General features: G+C 39.1%; 1 protein-coding gene across 3 annotated transcripts in view; it reads left to right on the plus strand.

Annotated features, from left to right (window-relative positions):
- LOC150084401 (cell adhesion molecule Dscam1-like) overlaps positions 1-21,834 on the plus strand; it is a 305,476-nt gene that overhangs the window by 177,118 nt on the left and 106,524 nt on the right. For 2 of the 3 annotated variants that reach the window (XM_090376034.1, XM_090376036.1), the window contains exons 9-13: positions 9,590-9,751; positions 10,399-10,686; positions 15,228-15,347; positions 16,965-17,141; positions 17,249-17,396. In XM_090376034.1, coding sequence (XP_090232160.1) covers positions 9,590-9,751; positions 10,399-10,686; positions 15,228-15,347; positions 16,965-17,141; positions 17,249-17,396 — 895 coding nt within the window. The remainder of the gene's footprint in view (positions 1-9,589; positions 9,752-10,398; positions 10,687-15,227; positions 15,348-16,964; positions 17,142-17,248; positions 17,397-21,834) is intronic. The other variant, XM_090376035.1, reaches the window with a different exon arrangement.

Raw genomic sequence — 21,834 nt, forward strand, 5'->3', positions numbered from 1 at the left:
GTATCTTTCACATCGCCGCTGAATTAGTCGGTCCTTGGAGAGTTTGGGACCCTCTCCATCCCGAGAAAAAAGAGAGAACAAGGTTTTTTTTTTTTCTTAATGGAAATTAAGAGGATGAAAATGCTCTAATTATAATTATATCGAATAAAAGAAACAATACACAGTGGACCTGCCCATAGACAATTAAAATAAATCTTTGAAGAAAATTTCTTTGCTAACACGTCAGACTAATGAGGCCAATCCAAAAGAAAGGTTTCAAACACAAAAAAATGTATTTGAAATTAATATTAAAATAAACTATCTTAAAGGTTTTTGTAGCATCACCTGGAGGTAGGGGTGTAACGCGTTTATTTTGTACACATAATTAAATAAGAAAAACGAGAAATGAGCCACTCGGGATAACGTCAAATGCTAAAAGCTTACGTCAACAACTTAAGTTGAAGTGACGGTCCACAAGCCAGCACGAGAAAACAATTTAAAGATCATTAGAAAAGAAAGTAAATTGTAGAAGATTAAAAGACCATTGTTATTCTAATTACGTCACAAAACAAACAAACAAAAAACTTCAATAAACGCCTGCACGGTATTAGTTAAAATTAATTTTTTTTTATAATCATTTTAGTGGAAATAAATAAAATGAGCCAAAGATACAGCTACAATACAAACACCTCAGTAGCATTTCTGAGGTTAGAAAATGCTACAGTTAAATATTCATGAATGCGAACAGTACGGATGTACATATATTACAATTGTGACAGGAGTTTCAGAAGAGAATTTTTTTCCATATTTTGTTCCATTTAAGGCAGCATCTTTAAAAATTTCATAAAGAACTCTCTGCTTCCCTTAATAACTAGTTGTTTAAGATACACAAAAGACCAGAGCTGAAATAAACTTCGTGTAATTAACTGAGACAGCCCTTCAAAAAGGAAAGAGAAAAACACTAATTAGCAAAGATTGCGCTTCTGAGATCCGACATTTTCGTGAAGAGTCTCTAGTGGAAGAATATTTTCACACGCGTATAACTTCTCCAAAGTATAACACGATGTCTAACATTGAAGCTAACAATTAGCATTGAGGAGGGGTTGTTTTTTCGTGCCCTTCTAATAATCTATAAAAGACATTTGAAAAGAGCGCTTCGTTAAGCACATTTGACGGCGATCTTGTAAATCACTGTAAGCTATTTTAGTTTTGTGTTTAATATTGTCTGTTCCTCCCCCTTTTCTTAGACTTTCAGTTAACGAGCGAATTTTCAATCAAAAATAAAAATTCTGTAATTAACCAAATATGTTAGAGTGCGATATAATATTATATTAACACTTACAAACAAGATGGCAGACGATTTTATTTGTATTAGAAAAGTTCCAGTGTATCGCTAAATATATAAAAGGTGGCTATAACAGAGAAGTGAGTAACTACAGACAGGTCAGTCTGACTTCAGTGTTAGGGAAACCATGACGACAATGATGAAGGGAAATTTAGATTTAAAATTAATAGACTGCCAAATTCTTAACCACAGAATTTAGCAGATATCTGGGATGACTGCAACGGTTGAAAAAAACTTTTACTGTACAAAAATTGATTTCTGCAAAGAAAAGTGATAGAAGCAAAATATTAAAATATTGCTTTTGTTGTTTTGATCTTACTGCCCATTAGCGTCCAAAGCCATCTCTCTCTCTCTCTCTCTCTCTCTCTCTCTCTCTCTCTCTCTCTCTCTCTCTCTCTCTCTCTCTCTCTCTCTCTCTCTCTCTCATGTCGATAGAAGCAGGTATTCAGGGGAAGATTTACATGTCGTGCAGGCTGAAAAACCAGGAATGTTTTCAGGATAAGTAAACCTTGGTCCCTTGGCCAGAGATTAAGTAAGTACCGCCTCAGTTGAAGAAACCGTTAAGAAATCTTCCAAGATCTGAACCTAGACTTCTCCAAACTAGTGACAAATGGCAAAATTATTATACTGTCACGTAGGATAAGTAAAATGAAAGAACATGTCGCTGACATTGGAAGATAAGAAAATCATCTTCAGAGAAATCTTATCGTTGGATCTGAAAAACCTTTCCGGATAAGCCAATACGAGCAATGACAATCATTGGGAATCTTTCCCAATGGCGTGGATTGTCTTCGTCAACCCACACCATTGGGAAAGATTCCAGTTATTCGGCTGTTTTTTCTTTATTGCAGTCCCATTGATGGCAACAAATGACAACAATCCCTATATACATAAGATGTACGCTTTTTTCTTGTACAGCAGGCTAAAAAAATATTTTTCTGAGAAAATTCCCTTTAAGTGTGGAATTCCATAGGTAGTCATAAGACGGATATGCCTATTCTCCAGAGATCAGATTCAACTGGACACCCTCAACTGCTGGAGGGAATGCAGACCAATGGAGGGTGGAAGATAACGCGACCATTCATCCCAAGCCAGACAGATCACCAAGAGTTGAATCTCACAGAACATCTTTGGGATGTCTTGGAACAGCAATTGAGAGTCAGACTTCTGCATTTTAATTCAAATAGGGTATTAGCCACGGAGCAAATGTTGGGGGGTTTCATAAACCGCAAACATGAGGTGTTAGAACCTACGTCTCGAAACATGTAAATTTAAAAAATGAAATTGAAAATCTATCTGCTGGTACACAATTAGTTATAGCTCATCTTACAGAAATGGTAGAGGAAAGAAGTTTAACATCTTACCTTTTAGAATTATAGTAAAGAGAAAAACAATAGGCAGTTCAAGGTTATTCACTATCACTCCTCACTCCGACCATGGAATGAATGAGCAGCCGCCTATTTTTTTGCACTCTACAATATTGTGTTCGATAAGCTTGTATTTTTTGTTATAAAATTCATTGGTGGCGCATATTTTGGAGGACAGTATGTTGTACATAAAAAAAAGAACAGAAATAGTTATGAATTTAATATTTTAAATTAATCAGTTAATATTATAGAGATTTTTGAGCTGTATGCATATTAAGTGCGGTGATGTTTTTAAACCTTACCCTTATTTGTGTATTAATCCTTGAGGATTAATCCTCAAGGATTAATCCTTGAGGATTAATCCTTGGATTAATCCTCAAGGACCAAGGATTAATCCTTGGTCCTTGAGGTTGTCACAGACATTCTCTCAGATATGCCAGACAAGCTGTACTTGCTACCTGGGAGTCTAAAACGCTGATGGAACTGATATTCGGGTGACACTCAAGTCAAGTGGACCCAATTTCGGCGAAGTCCGGACGGTCTGTGACAACCAAATCCTCTGCTTGCACCTTCACGATGGTGGGACTGTTAGTAATCCTGGGTATAACCTCCATGCACAAGCACATGGTGGGTGACCACCCAGGTGTGAACCAACGTAAGCAGGGGTCGAGGTGTGGCGCCCACACCACATGGAGGAATGCCGCCCCTCTATGTTACCAGGCAGTACTAGGTGGTAGATAACTCATCAACCGGTGAAATACCACAACTTTGCTTATTGGAGGCTTGAAGTGGTGGAACCCATGTTTAGTCTCTAGAGCTAAGTTCCGGTCAACCCTTCCCTATCTCTTCCATCATGCAGTATGATTGATGACTCTTGAGGTTATGATGAACGTTGTGGCGAGATCCAATATTCCTTACATTTCGAGGGTACAGCTCTAAAACGGTTTTCGCAGGCCGGCCGCTAGTTAGTACACCGGACCGAACCTATTGGTAACTCTCTAGGAGGCTTCCGGATCAGCTAGTGTATAATCTTGCTACCTCTACTCTGCCAGATAGTGACTGGAGGGAGTCCGAGTAGTGTGTATGCGGGGAGCATTGTCGAGGCCACGTTATGTCAAGGATCTGGGTATATTCTTCCCACATGTACGCCATATCCAAAAATTTCATTACTTCATACAGCATGTCCCACCCACTTTTTCTTACTATTGAATACACCATGAATTGTCAAACTAATAGAACAAGCTTATCTGCGAAAAGATCTAAACCTCCCAAGGATTTCCTAATTCATTTCACAAATATACGTGGTCTCAATTCTAATCTCAACGATGTCCATTTCCACTTGCAGTCTGCCAAACCCCATGTACTTTTTCTGACAGAATCTCAGTTATCGGTTGATTCAACTACTGTTCATCTCAGATGTCCAAATTATTCGCTGTATGATTCCTTTCGCCTCAAAGGTGGTACTTGTGCATATGTCCGTTCTGATATCCCCTGTCAGAGACTTGGCAATTTGGAATCTCCTCTCTTTGATCTTCTCTGGCTTAAAATCTCTCTACCTCATTGTGTCAAATTCATCTGTTGTCTCTACCGTTCTCCCAACTCCACTAATCACTTGGAGCTCTTTGACTTCCTCTCGTTGCAACTTGACTTTCTCCAGTCCAACTTTCCTAACAGTGAGGTAATTTTCCTTGGTGATTTTAATGTTCACAACTCCAGCTGGCTTCCGTTTTCTAGTCACACCGACCCAGCAGGTCGAGATGCTGAGGCTTTTGCAATTACTAATGACCTAGCACAGATTGTTCATTTACCTACAAGAATACCGGACAATCCGAATCATACAGCCAATACGCTTGATCTTTTTCTCACAAACAACCCTTCTAAGTACACGGTCGAAGTGAGAGGTCCTTTAGGCACTTCAGATCACAACTTGGTGATTGTCTCTTCTCCAATGGAACCTTTATCTCATGGCTATTCCCAACCTCGTGTTGTTTGGCATTACAAGAATGCAAAATGGGATGACCTGCGAGACTTCTTTTCTTCTTTTCCTTGGTCAGATTACTGTTTCAAAACTCCTGATGTCAACGTTTGCTCAGATCGTGTCAGTGAAATTATTCTTGCAGGAATGGAATCCTTTATCCCACACTCCACTTTAAAATCTCGTCCTTTATCTAAACCTTGGTTTTCCAATAAATGTGCTAAGGCTGTTCAAGAGAAGAATGTTGCATATCGTAATTGGCTTGTTTCTAATTCTTCAGTTTCATTTTCTGCCTACACCAAAGCTCGCAACAATTGTAAAGCAGTTATTAATCAGTCCAAACTAGAGTTTGAACAGGCTAAGAGTAGAAAACTTGCTTCTTGCCCTAATGGTAGCCGAGCATTCTGGTCTCTTGCCAAAGTTATTGGCCGCAACTTTTGCCCATCTCTGCTTCCACCTCTGTCCAAACCAGATGGTTCTGTTGTCACTTCAGCCAAGGATAAAGCTGACCTGCTAGCATCCCATTTTTCTTCCAGCTCATGTATTAATGAACTTGGTAAAACACCTCCCACCATTCCCAACACGGTCCATTCAATGCCTCCTGTGGTCTTCCGTCAAAAGGATATCAGAAGGATTTTGATGAATCTTGATGCTAAGAAAGCTCCAGGTCCTGATGGTATTTCTCCACTTGTTCTCAAAATCTGTGCTCCTGAACTTACTCCTATTCTTTGCCGCCTTTTTTCACTTTCTTATTCCAAAGGTGTTTTTCCTTCTGCTTGGAAATTTGCTCATATCCAGCCAGTTCCTAAAAAGGGTGACAAATCCCTCCCATCCAATTATCGTCCCATTGCAATTACTTCTACTCTTTCTAAAGTAATGGAGAAATCAATTAACCGCCAACTCTTAAACTACCTAGAAACCTTCCGTCTGATCAACGATCGCCAGTATGGATTCCGTCGGTGTCGATCCACTGGTGATATTCTGGCTTATGTTACCCATTTATGGACTACTTCAATGGAAAGGTTCGGTGAAACACAAGCAGTTGCTCTTGACATCTCAAAGGCTTTCGATCGTGTTTGGCATAAAGGTCTTCTAAACAAGCTTCCATCTTATGGTTTGCCAACTGTTTTTAGTAATTGGTTATCCAGTTTTCTCTCTGATCGCTCACTGAGGGTGATGGTAGATGGCTCTCTGTCTTCTAACTTCTCCACTAATGCCGGTGTCCCCCAAGGTTCAGTTCTTTCCCCCACTCTTTTCCTCTTGTATATCAATGACCTTCTTCCATTGACTGGAAATCCTATCCATAGTTTTGCCGATGATAGCACATTGCATTCAACTTTCCATTTTGAGAAACCTTGCCCTGCTCAATCAGCTTCAACTTCTCGAAAATCTGCTACCAATTCCTTAAATGCCGATCTTCAGGTAATTCTCCAGTGGGGCAAAGACAACTTAGTTGATTTCAACCCTTCTAAAACTCAGTCTTGTCTTATATCTCGCAAAAAGGATTCTTCTGCTCCTATGCTTATCTTTAGTGACACTCCAATTTCTAGGCAAAAGGATATATCTCTTTTGGGGATTACCCTGACTTCTAATCTCTCTTGGCACAAGCACATTACAAATATTGCTTCCTCTGCATCTAAAAAACTTGGTTTTCTCTTTCGCTCTCAGCGTTACTTTTCTTCCAAACAGCTGCTCACTCTGTATAAATCGCAAATCCGCCCTGCCATGGAATATTGTTCCCACATTTGGGGTGGTGCCCCCAAAACCTCTCTCAGGCTTCTTGATTCCATTCAGAAGAGGGCAGTTAGGTTAATTAATGATTCATCTCTAACGGAGTCTCTCCACTCGCTTTCTCATAGACGTACTGTTTCTGCTGCATGCCTCTTCTACAGATATTTCCATGGGCACTGTTCTTCTGAATTGGCTTCTATAATTCCCGCTCTCTCTTTCAAAACAGTCCGAACACGTGCCGCCACCAGCCATCATCCATTTACTGTCCAACTTCAAACCCACAGAACCAACTTTTCATCTTCCTCATTTATTCATTCAACTGCCGTTTTCTGGAACAACCTTCCTTCATACGTATTTCCTGAAAATTACAATCTACAGAAGTTCAAGTCCAATGTCAACAAATATCTTCTTTCGTCTTCTCAACCTCCAACCCAAGCACGGTACTAAGTACTATAGGTTCTAATACCTCTCGTGTTTGGGGTTCACATAAAAAAAAAAAAAAAAAAAAAAAAAAAAATCATAACAAAACTATTATTACTTGACTCTTGTGTTCTTAGAGAGAAGAATTACATTAATATATTCAACGATCATTTCATTTTGGATTAAACTGGCAGGGAACGAAAAATTGTTTGGTATGACAGGGACGCGACTAGGAAAGCTCGCGTACTAGTCCACAAGTTCGTTTTGTGACTATCATCCTTGGTAAGAGATAATTGACATTTTTGGAGCAACTCCTACTTTTAATACAGCCGGACCTACTTTAATATAGCAGCAGAGTTTACGAAACAAAAGTGGTGATTAATTTTAAGGATCAGATAATGAAACAAATAAAAGTAGGTTGGAGGAGAACAATTGCAATTGGGTGGAGCGATCGGAGTTTCCCAAATGCTCGCCTGTACGAGTTTGACAGCGTCATAAGATATTAGAAGCTTTTATTGACATTTGCAGCTTTCTGTGGACACACGGAAATTCAGCTAACGAACAGGAAATTGGGGCGAAGTAAACAGCGCATGTGCTATGATTAAAAGAACGGCGCCCACTTGGAATGCGAATGTTAAATAGCTATTTCAGCGCATTAGTTAGGATCTGTCGTGGTTCGTTATTTTCTTCTTGCCATATTTCTTCACGTTTATGTTGTGAAAATTTATACTAAATGAATTATTCTTAGAGCCAGATGTCAAGATTTAAATGTTTAATAAAGTTCTTAATCTGGTTCATTTGTTTCTCTACTTTTTTGCTGCTCTTCGTGCACCTCTAAGCAAACTGGGTTTGCCACTTAGTGCATCGATCTCATTGTGGATACACTTCACCTTGGTACTGCACTATAAATAAAAAAAACACTGCTCCAGTGGAGTTGATTGCTTTTTATTTAAAGAGTATGCCACTGCCCAAGACCAGGGTAATAATGCTTGCGTTAGTTAATGTTATGATACAAGGGCTCTCAGACAGGGTGCAAGTGTAGTTTTGGTGCCATATCACTGACCTGAGTCGATCGTGTGCTGACTTCCCTACCAACAAGCAGTTTCATTAACCCTTCATTTCACTTCGATGAAATTAACCAAATTCCTTGCGCCTCCTCTCTTTAAGGTAACTCCGTCTTTGCAAAAGAAATTCCGTCCATCTATTAAGAAATGCCATGCTGATAAAAATTTCCTCCATGTCTTACAGAGTCTCTCAAGCTTAAAATGAATCCAAAAGACTTGCTTCATGAAATCCTCACCTGGTGAACAGAATTGGTCACAAAAGGATTTTCTCCCATCTAGTAACACATTTACCTCATGGCGTATATTTCAATACCGTATACCAATTTATCAGTTCATTTAAGCTTTGAACCATTAATCCTCCGCATGTTTTACCATGCACCCACTAAAAAGTGGGTGCATGGTAATACCAACTGATGAACTGTTTGCTGCATTGTTAATTTTTGAATCATTCAGACGGAGTGGTTTTATGCCATCTATCTTTCTTACAGAACATATTCCCTGTCTTCTTTAGTTGAGTCCCCAATTAAAGACTCCTGTGCAACCAAACCATTTTGTACCGATTGATCTTTTCTGGGGGAGACTCCTTGAATGCATCGTCCAAGATAGCATCTGACACGAGAGGATTAATTCGCTTCCTCAAAGGCCCAATCACGCCCAGCACTGTCGAGTTTTGAATTCATTTTCTCGCATTCCCAACAACTCTCACAAAAGCGTTTACACAGCAAAGAAAGCGAAGGTTTTAATGAAGGCGGCTACACCCTGAGCGTGTCAAGCAGCCAGTAGCGTCATCCATGACCAGTACATTTATTCTGCGTTCAACCTGGTGAGCAAAAAAAAAAAAAAAGATCTCTCTCCGGCTCAATACGAAAAATAAATACGGATATGCACCTTTTCCATCATAATCTAAGGGAAAGTAGAGCAGACGACATGTTTACAGAAATTGAATTATCGTTTGGCTGTTATTGAGTAAGGTACGCGCAACGAAGATTTGCTCGGCTGATATAATCCCACTATATCGTCTGTATTCCCATCGACTGGTCTATGTTTTTGGCTTAATTCTAAGTAAGGGCAGTGCAGTCGAATGCGTAGAATGTATCAATGCACGTGACATCTTTTGTTGCCAATTTCTTTTATTCAAAGTAGTTAGGAACCAAGTAGGAAAAAAGGGGATGTACGGATGAACGAGTCACGCATACATAAAGAAAGAGAAAGTGAGAGAGAGAGAGAGAACTTGAATTGTTCCGAAGTTTGCGTGACTTCGACTACATTGAAGCTTTGCTCATTTCGATTTCGTGTAAGTAGCTCAACAAAGCCGTTAGCTGAATGCGGAAGGTTCTGCAGTCCATGTATGAAAGGATATTACATGACAGCTAGATTAAAAATGGCTGGCTTATCTATAAATATCGATTGCGAAGATGAATGGACTTGGCAGTAAGGAGTATTCGCGCAGCCTGAAATTACTGCTGAACAACCGCCAATTCTGTACATTACAAATGCTATTTACAACAGATCGGAAATCACGACCGGAGAGTTCATACCCGATGAATTACGAGAATGATTTCGCTCCGAGTCTCCGATCTGCATTAATATATTAAACAGAGAAAAATCATATTCAATGTTACATCTTGGTAATAAAAGACTAACAGAATTTTCATTAGGTTAGAGTGAGAAGTTTACCTTTAAACCGTGTTGTTCGCTCTCTTCGCAGGAGGCATCCTTCTTCCTCTGAACCACAGACAGAAGGTTAACCGCAACGGGACTCTCCTTATATCAGATGTTCAGAGAGCTTCCGATGAAGGAGAGTACACATGTGTGGTCAGAAACTCGGATGGGCAGTCGGCTTCTGGGTCAACGTACGTCTACGTCGTAGGTAGGTAAACAGTTTAATAATTGAACGAATATTCTGATCCCCAACGGTACCTTTATACTTGTTGTTATGACAATATTACTAGTTAGCCATTAACCAACAATAATAACTTGTTTTAATTTTAATAAGAATATTTAATAGTGAATAATTATTCCTTTGAACAAAAAGAGTTAACTCCAAGTATAAACCAAGATGGAAACCTCCTCAACAATTCATGTTGAGGGCCTCCATAGCCGAGTGGCCAGGAGTGGGAGTGATTTCCGATCTGAACCCCGGTCTACTCAAAGAGCACACGCTCTTTGAGTAGACCGGGGTTCAAGCCCCTGACTGTCAAATTCGGTCGATCTGCCAATCCACATTGGACCAGCGTAACAGATTATGGTCCATTTCCCTCAACAAGAATCGTTGGGGAGGATTTCACCTTGCAGTGGATTGATAATGGCTGATTTACCTTCACCTTATAAACTAAACTAATTAATATAACTAACGATTCAAACGATTTTTGCTGTACATAAAGACATCAAATAAAGCTTAAATACGCGTTAAGAATACTGAACCCTAATGATGATAAATACTATTATAAATAAATTTTATTCCTTTTTAAAATAATGAATTTTATTCTTTTTTTCCCGCCTGCCTGTCTATCGTAGCCGCTCCTGAAATCGATCACCATTACTTTCCCGAGCGAGTTACTGTGGACGAAGGATCCCGGACGAAACTCATATGTAGCGTTCACAAGGGCGATCCGCCAATCCGTTTTCGCTGGATCAAGAACAACCTGCCGTTCTCTGGCCACGGAGAAGTAAGCGTCCAGATGTTGGAAGACTCATCGATCATCATGTTCCGTAAAGTCACCTCTAACGATCGGGGTCAGTACACCTGCGTTGCTTCGAACACAGCGACCTCGACAAATATGACGACACATCTAATTGTGAACGGTAAGTGATGAAAAGATTTGGCACAATGGTTGATGCGCTGTATATCAATTTCGCACCTTTTGTCCAAGTACTAGTTACTAAAACCTCTGAAAATGTCATCTCCAACTGGTTATTGATAAAGATTGAAATTCGATCATTTCAACATGCAAAAGAATTTAACCACAAATGAGAAAATTGTGTCCACCTAATCCAGGAGTGACTGGAAGTAAGCTAGTGACAAATGGGCCTGGAGTACTGGGGTCCATAGTTTAACAGATATTTATTTAAAGTATACCCAGTAAAATAAAATAAAATAAAATATTTCCAGAAGCTTTCGGAACTCGTGTCCCTTTCTCAACTGACAGAATTTTTAAATACATTACAAGCAAACTGTGGCACGTTACTCATTCGTCATTGTTGTAGCACGGACGTGTGCTGCCTTGCGCCAGTGATCATCCATCAATAAAACGGTTGTCTCCAGGATTGGATGTATACGCATGCCTTTCTGGCGATTTAATGCCTTAGGGTTGTTCATTATGTTTAGTGACTCTAGCCATAGGCGGTGGCGAAAGTGTCGCGCGTGGTCTACTATCTCAAAGTCGCGCTTGGGGTCAAGATCGTGGTTGGTAGCCCAAAAATGTTCTGCAAGCGCGGACTGGTCAGTTTCGGCAAGCCGGATTGCTCTGTCGTGTTCCGTGAGGCGATCCTGGAGACGTCTCGATGTCTCACCTACGTAGCAACTGTTACAGGCCCTACAGGTGATACGGTACACTACATTGCTGCGTAAGACAGGTGTGACAGGGGTCTTCACACTGGAGACAAGTGAACGTAGGTTCCTACCTGGTAATTGTACACATTTTATGTTGTAACTTCTCAGGATCTTCGAGATACGTCCTGACACTCCTGGATAATACGGAATGTAGGCGGATGATATGCCGACTTGCTTCGGAGGTCTTGGGTTGGAAGTAAGTTCTTGTGCCTGTAACAAGCATCTGTTTAGTACATGGGATGGATAACCGCATCTGGTTAAGTCCGCCTTCACACGGGAGATCTCGTTACGTCTAATTGTGTCGGTGCTGGAATGGCTCCAGGCCCTGGAGAACAGGGTGCGGGCAGTGCTACTGAGATGGCTTGGAGCGTGGCCGGACCCGTAGTTGGTGAATTGACCGCACCACATGGGTTTGCGGTATACTGAGGTCTCTAGATGTGGGCCTACGCGATGCACTAGCACGTCCAGAAACGGGAGCGAACCGTCCACCTCTGATTCTACGGTAAACTTGATGAAATTGGATAGAGAGTTGAGGTATTCTAGTAGTACCGTTTCAGAACCACGTGGTATTATGGTAAAAATATCGTCGACATATCTACACCACGTTGTAATAGGTGTAGGTGGGTTCTGGTGTATCTGCTTCTCCAGATCTTCCATGGCGATGTTAGCTACTACGGAACTGACAGGGGCACCCATAGCAGTGCCATGTACTTGTTTGTAGAGTGAGTCTTCAAAGGTGAAGATGCTGCTAGAGAGGCATAGGTTGAGGGCGGTACAGATGTCATCAGTGGATAGTGACGTCCTGGATTGGAGGCTTAAGTCGCTCTCAAGGAGCCTTCTGGCGCAGTGCACGGCCTGTTGGACGGGAATCGAGGTGAATAAAGAAACCACGTCAAATGATGCCATGACAGAGTTATCAGGGATTGAAATGTCCTTAATGGTGTTAATGAATTCACTGCTGTTTTTAACGGTGTGAGATGTATTACCTATAAGAGGCGAGAGGAGGCTCGCGATGTGTTTGGACAGTTCATACGTTGGGGCACTGCAGCAAGACACTATAGGTCTGAGAGGAATACCCGGTTTATGGATCTTTGGTAATCCGTAGAATTGTGGTAGTTGGCAGCCAGTAGCACGCAGAAGATGGTGAGTCGCGGTCGGGATCTTCTTATCTTTAAGCCATGCGTGGACAAGTTTATTAACATTTGCTTCCAGACGTTTCAAGACTTTAACGGGAGGATCAGGTAGAGGTTCATATACGTTAGGATCGAGTAATAGGGCCAAGGCTTTCTCTCGGTAGGCTGATCGGTCCAGCACAACAGTCCGGCGCCCTTTATCAGCAGGAAGTACAACGATGGAGTTGTCTTTTTGGGCTACCAACCACGATCTTGACCCCAAGCGCGACTTTGAGATAGTAGACCACGCGCGACACTTTCGCCACCGCCTATGGCTAGAGTCACTAAACATAATGAACAACCCTAAGGCATTAAATCGCCAGAAAGGCATGCGTATACATCCAATCCTGGAGACAACCGTTTTATTGATGGATGATCACTGGCGCAAGGCAGCACACGTCCGTGCTACAACAATGACGAATGAGTAACGTGCCACAGTTTGCTTGTAATGTATTTAAAAATTCTGTCAGTTGAGAAAGGGACACGAGTTCCGAAAGCTTCTGGAAATATTTTATTTTATTTTATTTTACTGGGTATACTTTAAATAAATATCTGTGGAAGTAAGCTGTACAGAAAGAGTGGCATTTCGATCATCAGACAATCTAAAGAGTGTAACTTAGTAGTGAGCTTGTCATTATCTTCAAGGTTTCTTGTTTTATTCTTTTATAATTACGTGATAGTGGTGATTTAATTGCATTTATGCAAAGAAGGATTCGTATAATATAGAAACAGCAATGAAATCGTGAAAAAGAAGATAAAAACCCTTTAAAAAAAGGGAAAACTCAAAAGGTCTTATTCTGATTGTTGATCAACGAGGCAAAGATGATCTACCACATTGCTTTTCACAAAAATACCGTACCACTACTCATATAATGAACTGTCTAGCGCTGCTAGTATAGTCCTCTACAATGTGCCACATAATTTCTCACAGAAACACACGCGTGCACCTGGCTAGTTCTAGTTTAATTATCTCCGAAGAATCAGCGTGTAACGTTAAACACAGAAGGTAATTGGAACTTTACTCATTTCCAAGTAAGTTTATAATTAGTGAATTTATTGCGAAGCCAAGCACTTTAATGGTACGGGCAATACCAAGCTGCCCTGTCAAGTGTTGCGCTTTTCGGAGATATTTTACCAGCAGACATGAGTGAGTTAAGTGCTTTGGAAAGGGTTTACTTTGTCGAATGACAAAGCACTCAAAACATTCTTTAGTTATAGATAATCAACTTCACTTTTGATCTCACAATACTTACGTGAAGTCTGAGTAGATGGGAAGCATTAAAATATGTAAATTAGTTAATAGAAGCCACATTCAGGAGGATTAGTGTCTGCATTATGCTGTTGATAAAAATACGTTATCTCATCTGAACAGGTGTTCTAAAAGCGGTAATTGCAATTAAAAATGGGCAGCGATCAAGTCTAACTCATATTGAATAATAAATGAAATTACATTTAATTTAAAATTAACACAGATTAATTATACATTTTAATTTAAAGCTGCGGTTAAAAATTAAGCGATGTAAAGTATAATTCAAAAGTTCCATTACATATAAACACAGATTCTGTGTTTATAATGACTACAACAATTCAATGTAACTGCTACGAGTCATGCAGCATAAGTCCTCATTAAAGCCAATGTGCTGTCAGGCCCGTTACAACATTCCAGGTGTTACATGGTCTGTCTCTGGTTCTAGACTTCAACTCTTTCACTTCTGACAATGGTGGCTGATAACCCTAATCCACAATGAAAAAACCAAAGATAAAAAACGAAAAATCCACCGATATGAGGTCAGAGAACTGAGCAGACCATAAAGTTGGATCCACCTTGTCCCATCAGCCGATTTATAAAGTTAAAATCCAAGGGAGAAATGATGGAGTGCCCATCTTTTTGGATTTCGTATTGTCTTGAGTAATCTATGGGAAAAGTATTTTAAGATATCAAATACCCAACCCCCGATTACTGCTTTTTGGTTTGAATGAAAATTGACCATGAACCATTATGGACTGAGAGAAAAAACAAAAAGCACGTTCACTTTGGAAATGTCTTAAGCTCCAACTATTGGTGAAACTCCTAACTACTAGTGACCAAATTAAAAGACTGTGGCTTTCATCCAATATTTGGTATGTTTACAAAGTTATGATTACAAAATTGCTTTTGGAACGCACGGTATTGTTAAATTAGTATATAACTTGTAAAAAAAAACCTTTTATATTACCTAACTGTCTCACAAACCCCAATCAGGAAGAGTAAATATATAAATTACTTCCTTTAGGTGTGTCAATTATATTTAAAATAAACACTATTCCAACTTAATTTAAAATTTAAATTAAGTTTAATTTCTTAAAATAGTGGAAAGCTAAGACTTTAAAGGAAAGTTTCTCTGGAATTGCGACATCTCAGATGAAATCAGGAAATAATCGATTTTCATTGGCCAATCTCGTGACGTTATTGCGAAGTTCAACTCACTCAGCCGAGACTATTCAAGCTAAATTTTACTCCAAAATATCTTTAAGTGACACTCCCCATTGTATCGTCCTCTCAGTGCTCCTTGTGCAGCTAGTTTTTGTTAGATTCTCTTCTTCGTCTTGGAAAGCTGCTTTCTTTTATTTTTTCCTTCCAGTTCCTCCTGAATGGCGAGCAGAGCCCAAGAATGTATCCACTGTCCTCAGCAGCACCATCTGGATAGACTGCTCCGCTGTTGGATTCCCAGTACCCAGCGTTACGTGGAGAAAAGGAAGAGGTGAGCGTTTGCTTTTTTCTTCATTTTCTATTTTTTTCCCCCACCATCAAAATGCTATCTATTAACGACTGTGAACTACTTAAATCGATAAATTATCGACCGAAATTCTAAAGGCAAAAACGACATACAAATTATATCGTTTAATGCGATATAAACGATCCATAAATTGTTTTAACTTGGGACGACTATGGAACAGAACTCAACACACGCTAAGTCTTCAATACGTGGAAGGATATTTAGCAGTCGCATTACAATACGTACGATGAAATACAAAAGTAAGTTCCGTGTAGTTTTTGTCACGTTCAGAGCGTGACTAAGTGGTGCATGCAGCCATATTTTGTACAATGAACTCTTGTGTGTCAGAGGAAATTGACACAATCTGCTTAATGGACGAAGAATGTGTTCAAACCATTTCCCCATTACATCCTGTGCTAAAAATACCTTACCAAATAGAACAAACTTATTCTTTGGGTTTGGACTTCCAGTAATAAGAGGATTTTAATGATTGAATGAAATGAGAACTGTCCTCCAGGTTCCATTTCAACAATAGAAATGTGTCACAAAGGCTAAAGAACTTTATGGCTAAACCCAACGCGTATCCAAGTGCTGCAGTTAATTGTACACACAGTCGGTCTACGTATTATAATATGTATGGAGATTTCAAATTATATGTGGTCTTATTCAGCTGTTGAACATTGTTTAGGAATATTTTATTCAAACTGTTTTAAGGTAAAATTGTTTAAATAGAGAAAACCACTGACAACCCATCTTAAATAAAGTCCATCTCTAATCAGAAATATTATTTTATGAAACTGATGGTGTCCCACGGATTAATTGTTAAATAATAAATCTCTTCAAATCGTAATTAATCTACCCGAATAAAATATTTGAAGGAAGGTCACTAAACTAAACGAAATTCTGAAAATAACTATAATATCATCAGTGCCAGATTAAAAAAACGATTGGATAGGAAAGTCCGTTGGAAACATCTCTCAAAAGACTGCCGGTTTTCATGAATATCGTAGAGATCCGAAAACATCAAGAGACGCTCAAGTACTTCTTGTTTTTGGCACAAAATTGCTTTGCTGCATTTAAGACTCGACATCAGATCCATAAACACCGGGTCGATCATTACCCTGATGGAACAGTGCGTCAGTCAGAAACAAACTGCTTTCGACGAATGCCACTGAATTGCAGAGATACAAGATTGATGAGAGGACCGCCACTGGGAATAGTGGCATACGGCCACCGGCCAAAAATATCTGGCGTGCCCTTTAAATATGACGGAGATATTATCTTGATAATGGAACTGTCTCAAACAGTGGATACTTTCCGAATAGGAAAAATAAGTTTCGATGTAGGTGCTCACGTGACTAGGAAGTATTGTTTGTGTGTTAAGGGACAGAATCAAATTATTTCTTCGGGTAATTAAAACTGTGCGCGTATGTAGACAGGTATATAAGTAGGAGGCAACGAAAGATTCATCTTATAATCCACAATAGCTTCGCGAGTCAACATTATAAAGAATATTACTCTTATAGAGTCAAGGTTGACATAAATGCTTGCGTGATGTAAAATGGATCAATTTCGATTCATTATTCCTTATGTTTTCTTAAGCAGATGACACACCCGGAGATTTTGCGTACATTATTCCAAGCTCCCGTATTCGACAATACAACAACGGAACCCTGATGATCAGAGATGTGGAAGAAGGCGATGGAGGTTACTACCTGTGCCAAGCAAACAACGGAATCGGGGCAGCTCTAAGCAAAGTGGTTTATCTCAATGTCCAAGGTAAGATTTATGTTATCCTCACCGGGTTTACAATCGGGAACTCTTATTTCTGGACAAGCATCAAATCTTTATGATTTATAAAATTCATTTTGCTCTATTTCAAACAGTCCCACCGAAGTTCGAAGATCACTATCGTAGTTCGGCTGTGCAAGAAGGTGCTAACACAAGTTTAAAGTGTGTGGTGAAAGGAGACTTTCCTATTACCGTGTCCTGGCACAAAAACAAAGAGGTGCTCACCGTACATTCCGATTCCAGGTAAGACACGAACGGAAAGAAATTATCTAACTTCACGCGGAAGGGGGGGGGAACAGTTTTAATACTTTCATATTAACGATACTAAAATACAAACATCATTCACGTAAGGAGGCATAAATAAATGGAACTCCTCTAGTACGATAAATTCTGATAATCCTGAAACACACAAAAATGTGAATTGTGGTAACGTCGCTAAATCGGACAAAATAAAACAAATTATTTCCTCGACAATACAACAACCGTTGTATTGTCGATCAACAAGGGAACTTTCTCTGAAAGATTTCGGTTCTTCAAATGCTTTTTCAGGTAGGCAGAAATTTAAATTAAACCGTTATTTAATCATCTCGGATATGTTCATCGAATTAAGATTTATTCGGGTCCTATAATGAGCTATAACCGCGATCAGATTAAAGGGTTTAAGAGGCCAAAGATTAGTACAATTTCTAATTACTTATATGGGGCAATTTCCGAGAGATCCCAACCTTGTTAATTTTTTTTTTTTTTTTTTATCTTCTCTTGTGCGGCTCAAAACTTGAAGCGCTTCTTCTAAAGTGCGAAATTCTTCTTTTTTAGTGGAAATGTACGAAAAAGCTGGAGACCATTCAATCACCGTTATGTACACCTGCTCTCGACTTCAAAGTGATGTCCCAACAAAGTTGCTTGTACTCCACTTGGAACACTTCGATTGTAAGAAAATCCTAATAAAGATTCAGATTTGTAGTTGAAGTGTTCCAGAGTATCTACTTCCAAATCAAGCTGTCTCATGCTACTAGTAAAGCTCAGATCTCCATTCCAACCTCTTCTTTTTTTACTGAAGGAGACACTTCATTCATGGAACCCACCTAAAATGATTTAGGCCTATTGATCCTCCATTTAGGATAAACCAGACCAACAAAACTCAATCTTTGTTAGAAATGAGCGCTTCGATTTTCTAATGATTCCATGTTAACACTTTTAGAGAAAATTCTGTTTCAGCTCGATTCTCTTGATTCCGTTATCCATGCTTTCGTCCCAACAATATGTGGCCAAATCTCCTTTCCAACTTTTTCCAATAGCTCAGACTTTTTAGTAAAATATTACTAAAAAGTTCCGTGTTTTCTTATCTACCTCTCAGTAATATACACAGCGCGTTTAAAATAGATAGAGAAGTTTACTTTTATGATATGTTTCCTGCTATAGGAAGAAGATATCAAATCCATATTCATTTAAGGCAAAATCAGGAAGAAGAAGAAATCACTCTGGACATGCCCAAAATCACTGAATTTATATCTGAGGTACTTATGTGCGATGCAAGAAATTTTAAAAGAATATACAAGTCAATTACTAATGGGATCTGAAAGGAATTAAGTATCTGAGAGAAATCAAAGTGAATTATTAGCTGCTACAAAATATCCTTGGTATGTAAAAGGACCTTTCTCGAGGTGCCTACTGATGGTATAGCTTCAATATTATTAATATAATATTAAGCAATTGTTAAAACTATTATTATATTTAGTAAAATTACTTTTGAGCGCGGAATTTATCCTGGTCAATTAAAGTAGGTATCTGTGTCTCCTATTTATAAAACAAGAGATTCACCCTCAATAATTATAAACCACTATGTTATTAAATTCACTTGCAAAGGTAACAGAATCCATTTTTTATGAATCAACTGTTATATTTTATTAAACTACATCTGTCTGCATAAATATGAATTCTATTATAACTAATATAGCTCGGGCATTGGACGAAAGAGTGCAATTACAGTTGTCGTCCTTGATTTAGCAAAACCTTTGATTCAGAGATTAGTGTAAAAACTTGGTCACTATAGGCTCAGAAGACCTCACTTTCATTTTCCCGTCTCTTCTAATAATTCCTCCGGTCCTACTTTAAATCTATTAAAACCGCACACTTCCACAAAAGATATATATTTATTTCAATAATCAATTGCTCTCTTGGCTGAACTAAACTTGCTACACGCTTATTCTAAAGCGATAGTTTTCAATTTATATCCTCCTTCTGTACGTTGTCTGAGAAATAGCGAAAATGCTATCAGCATTTATTTTACTTAACCATTTTAACGCCTCAATTGGATCTCTGCAGATGCCTAGTTTCCAGACCCTACAATTTACAGAACCACAATTTTTTTATTGGTGAAAATATTCTTTTGAGTCCCACCTAATCTTGTTTCCCGCCTCTTCACGCTTTCAGACAGATCTCAGTACTTTCTAAAATGAGGTTAAGATGTGGCATAACCACTTCTTTTTACAATGGGATGATCTCCTCTTTGTCCCTGCTGGTAATCATTGTTTAATTAATTGTTAAACGGAAGTTAATGCAGTTTACAACAAAATTTAATGCACCAGCTAGATACAAAATAACCCAGGTGTGTGGTACAGAGCAAAGCTAGTAATGGTTGCGAAAGCAGCTACCACCATGAATATTGGCATATGTACTCTGGAAATAAAATCAACATAATTTTGGTATTAGTTTGACGAAGTGAGATTGGACTGTACAGTTGTGGCATGCATTCAATGCAAAATGGCCTGTTATACTTAGGGAATGGATACGCAAAAGAAATGGTTTAGCTTTACGTGAATTTGAAGGGCAAGAAACTTCAAGTTCATTCATCGTAAGAGTCTCTATAGAGAAAAGGAGACGAATTTCACCATTACTTGTGTACTCGTCCCATATTTATGTCATTCAGTACGGACAGGTGTTTGGATGCGCGCGCAACTCTGCTCTTTGATCTTGTTTCGGAGTATTGCTCTCCACCCTTACTTTATTACAGCATCCACTCTCCCTTTAACCTTCTCTCGATGCAATATCATCATCTAGCTTGCAATCGACGAAGGAATTTATCCCCTCCCCGTAGGTCTGTCAGCAATCTCCCTCCCCCCGAGAGCGCCACGCGCATTTGGACCTTTATAACCCTTCATCCCGCCTCGCAGAAACAAGACAAGCTGTAAGGCCTCGACAGATGTCGCACCTATAACGGACACTGTCTAGAGCCACAACGTGATAGCAGTCAAGACACATCAAGAACCAGAAAATAACAAGAAACTTCGGGAAAAGATTACTTTCGATCTATACTTCGAGAGCAGCAGGCTTTCTTCTAAACTTGGCCGCTTATTCCGGAATATGTTATTTTTTTCCTTCTTGATTCAGGAAGCCGGGTTTCTAATTATGACTTCTGTACTCTGTAACCTAGCAACCGTGGACGGAAAACTATCTGGAAGCAGAAATATGTCATTTCTCTTTCCAGAATTCGTTCTTTATTAGAGTCCTCTTCATGTGCAAGAACTAATTACTCACGGAAAGTTTATTTTCAGAAATGTCTTGACGTTATCTTGGTTGTGGAACACGAGTGGATGGAGTCATAAATAGGAAAAAAAAATCTTTGAAATCGTGAGACTTTCGTTCTGCTCAAAAAAAACAAAAAAAAAACAAAAGAAATGTCCAGACACATTGTCGTGAATATACTCGGTATTTCATTATCACGAAAAGAATTAATCAAGGAAAAACTCTGTAGTATTGTACGTGATGTGTTTCTATATTTGAATATTTAACAGAACCCTACACAATTTTACATTTTTAAAATTTCCATTTAAAAATACAAGATAACTTACGGGGAAGAGCAAAAAAAATTAATTAAAATAAATGATGAGGAGGGTTTACTTCTCGGCTACCTTCTTTAGAGATCCTTAGGGAATTAATATATCCTTTAACCGAACCGAGACCTGCACTGCCTGAGGACTATTTAAGAAATCTCTGTTGGATGAGTTGGAAACTCTGAAGAGCCTGTTGAGAGGACTATGCTTCAAGATATCAGAGTTTAAAGAGTAGAGTGAAATATAGTTACGATCCGAACGTTTCTTGAGAGTACGTGGAAGTTTACTTTATGGAGGACAGGGACATAACTTGCTCCTGATAATGTTTGCCAGACGGTTTGATGTCAGATATTGTCCTTCTAATGCAGAGGTTTCAGGCTAAAGTATTCGCGGAGTGATGGATAGAAATCGTGGGGTAGAAAAGTGGATTCCTCAAGGTGAGATACTGAATGTCTTTTTGTACTGCTTTGATTCTGTCAGAATGTTTTCAGGTAGAGGTTTTAAACAGAAAAGTCAAGCTCAAAAAACTGGAAGTACAGTAGCCTCGTATAAAATGCCTGCATATCTGTAGACTTTAAACCTGGACTCTTCATAAAAACCAACGGTTTTAAAGGCTAAGAGTTGCTGCATCAAAATGACAATTGTTTTAAAAAATAATTGAGAATTCGCCGATATGATTGCGCTTCTTTATAATCACAGAATTTACTGTATATGCAAGGTTGATTGCATATGAAGGCCTAGGAGAGGAAAAGAATGAGATATACTCACATTTTGGTGGAATTACACCCATTGAGTTGAATTCGGAGGGATTTTGAAGTAGCTTGGTTGCAAGAGACAGTACATAAATT

The sequence above is a fragment of the Mastigoproctus giganteus genome, chromosome 6 (genome assembly GCF_048544385.1).
Source record: "Mastigoproctus giganteus isolate SK-2022 chromosome 6, ASM4854438v1, whole genome shotgun sequence".
Classification (NCBI taxonomy): domain Eukaryota; kingdom Metazoa; phylum Arthropoda; class Arachnida; order Uropygi; family Thelyphonidae; genus Mastigoproctus; species Mastigoproctus giganteus.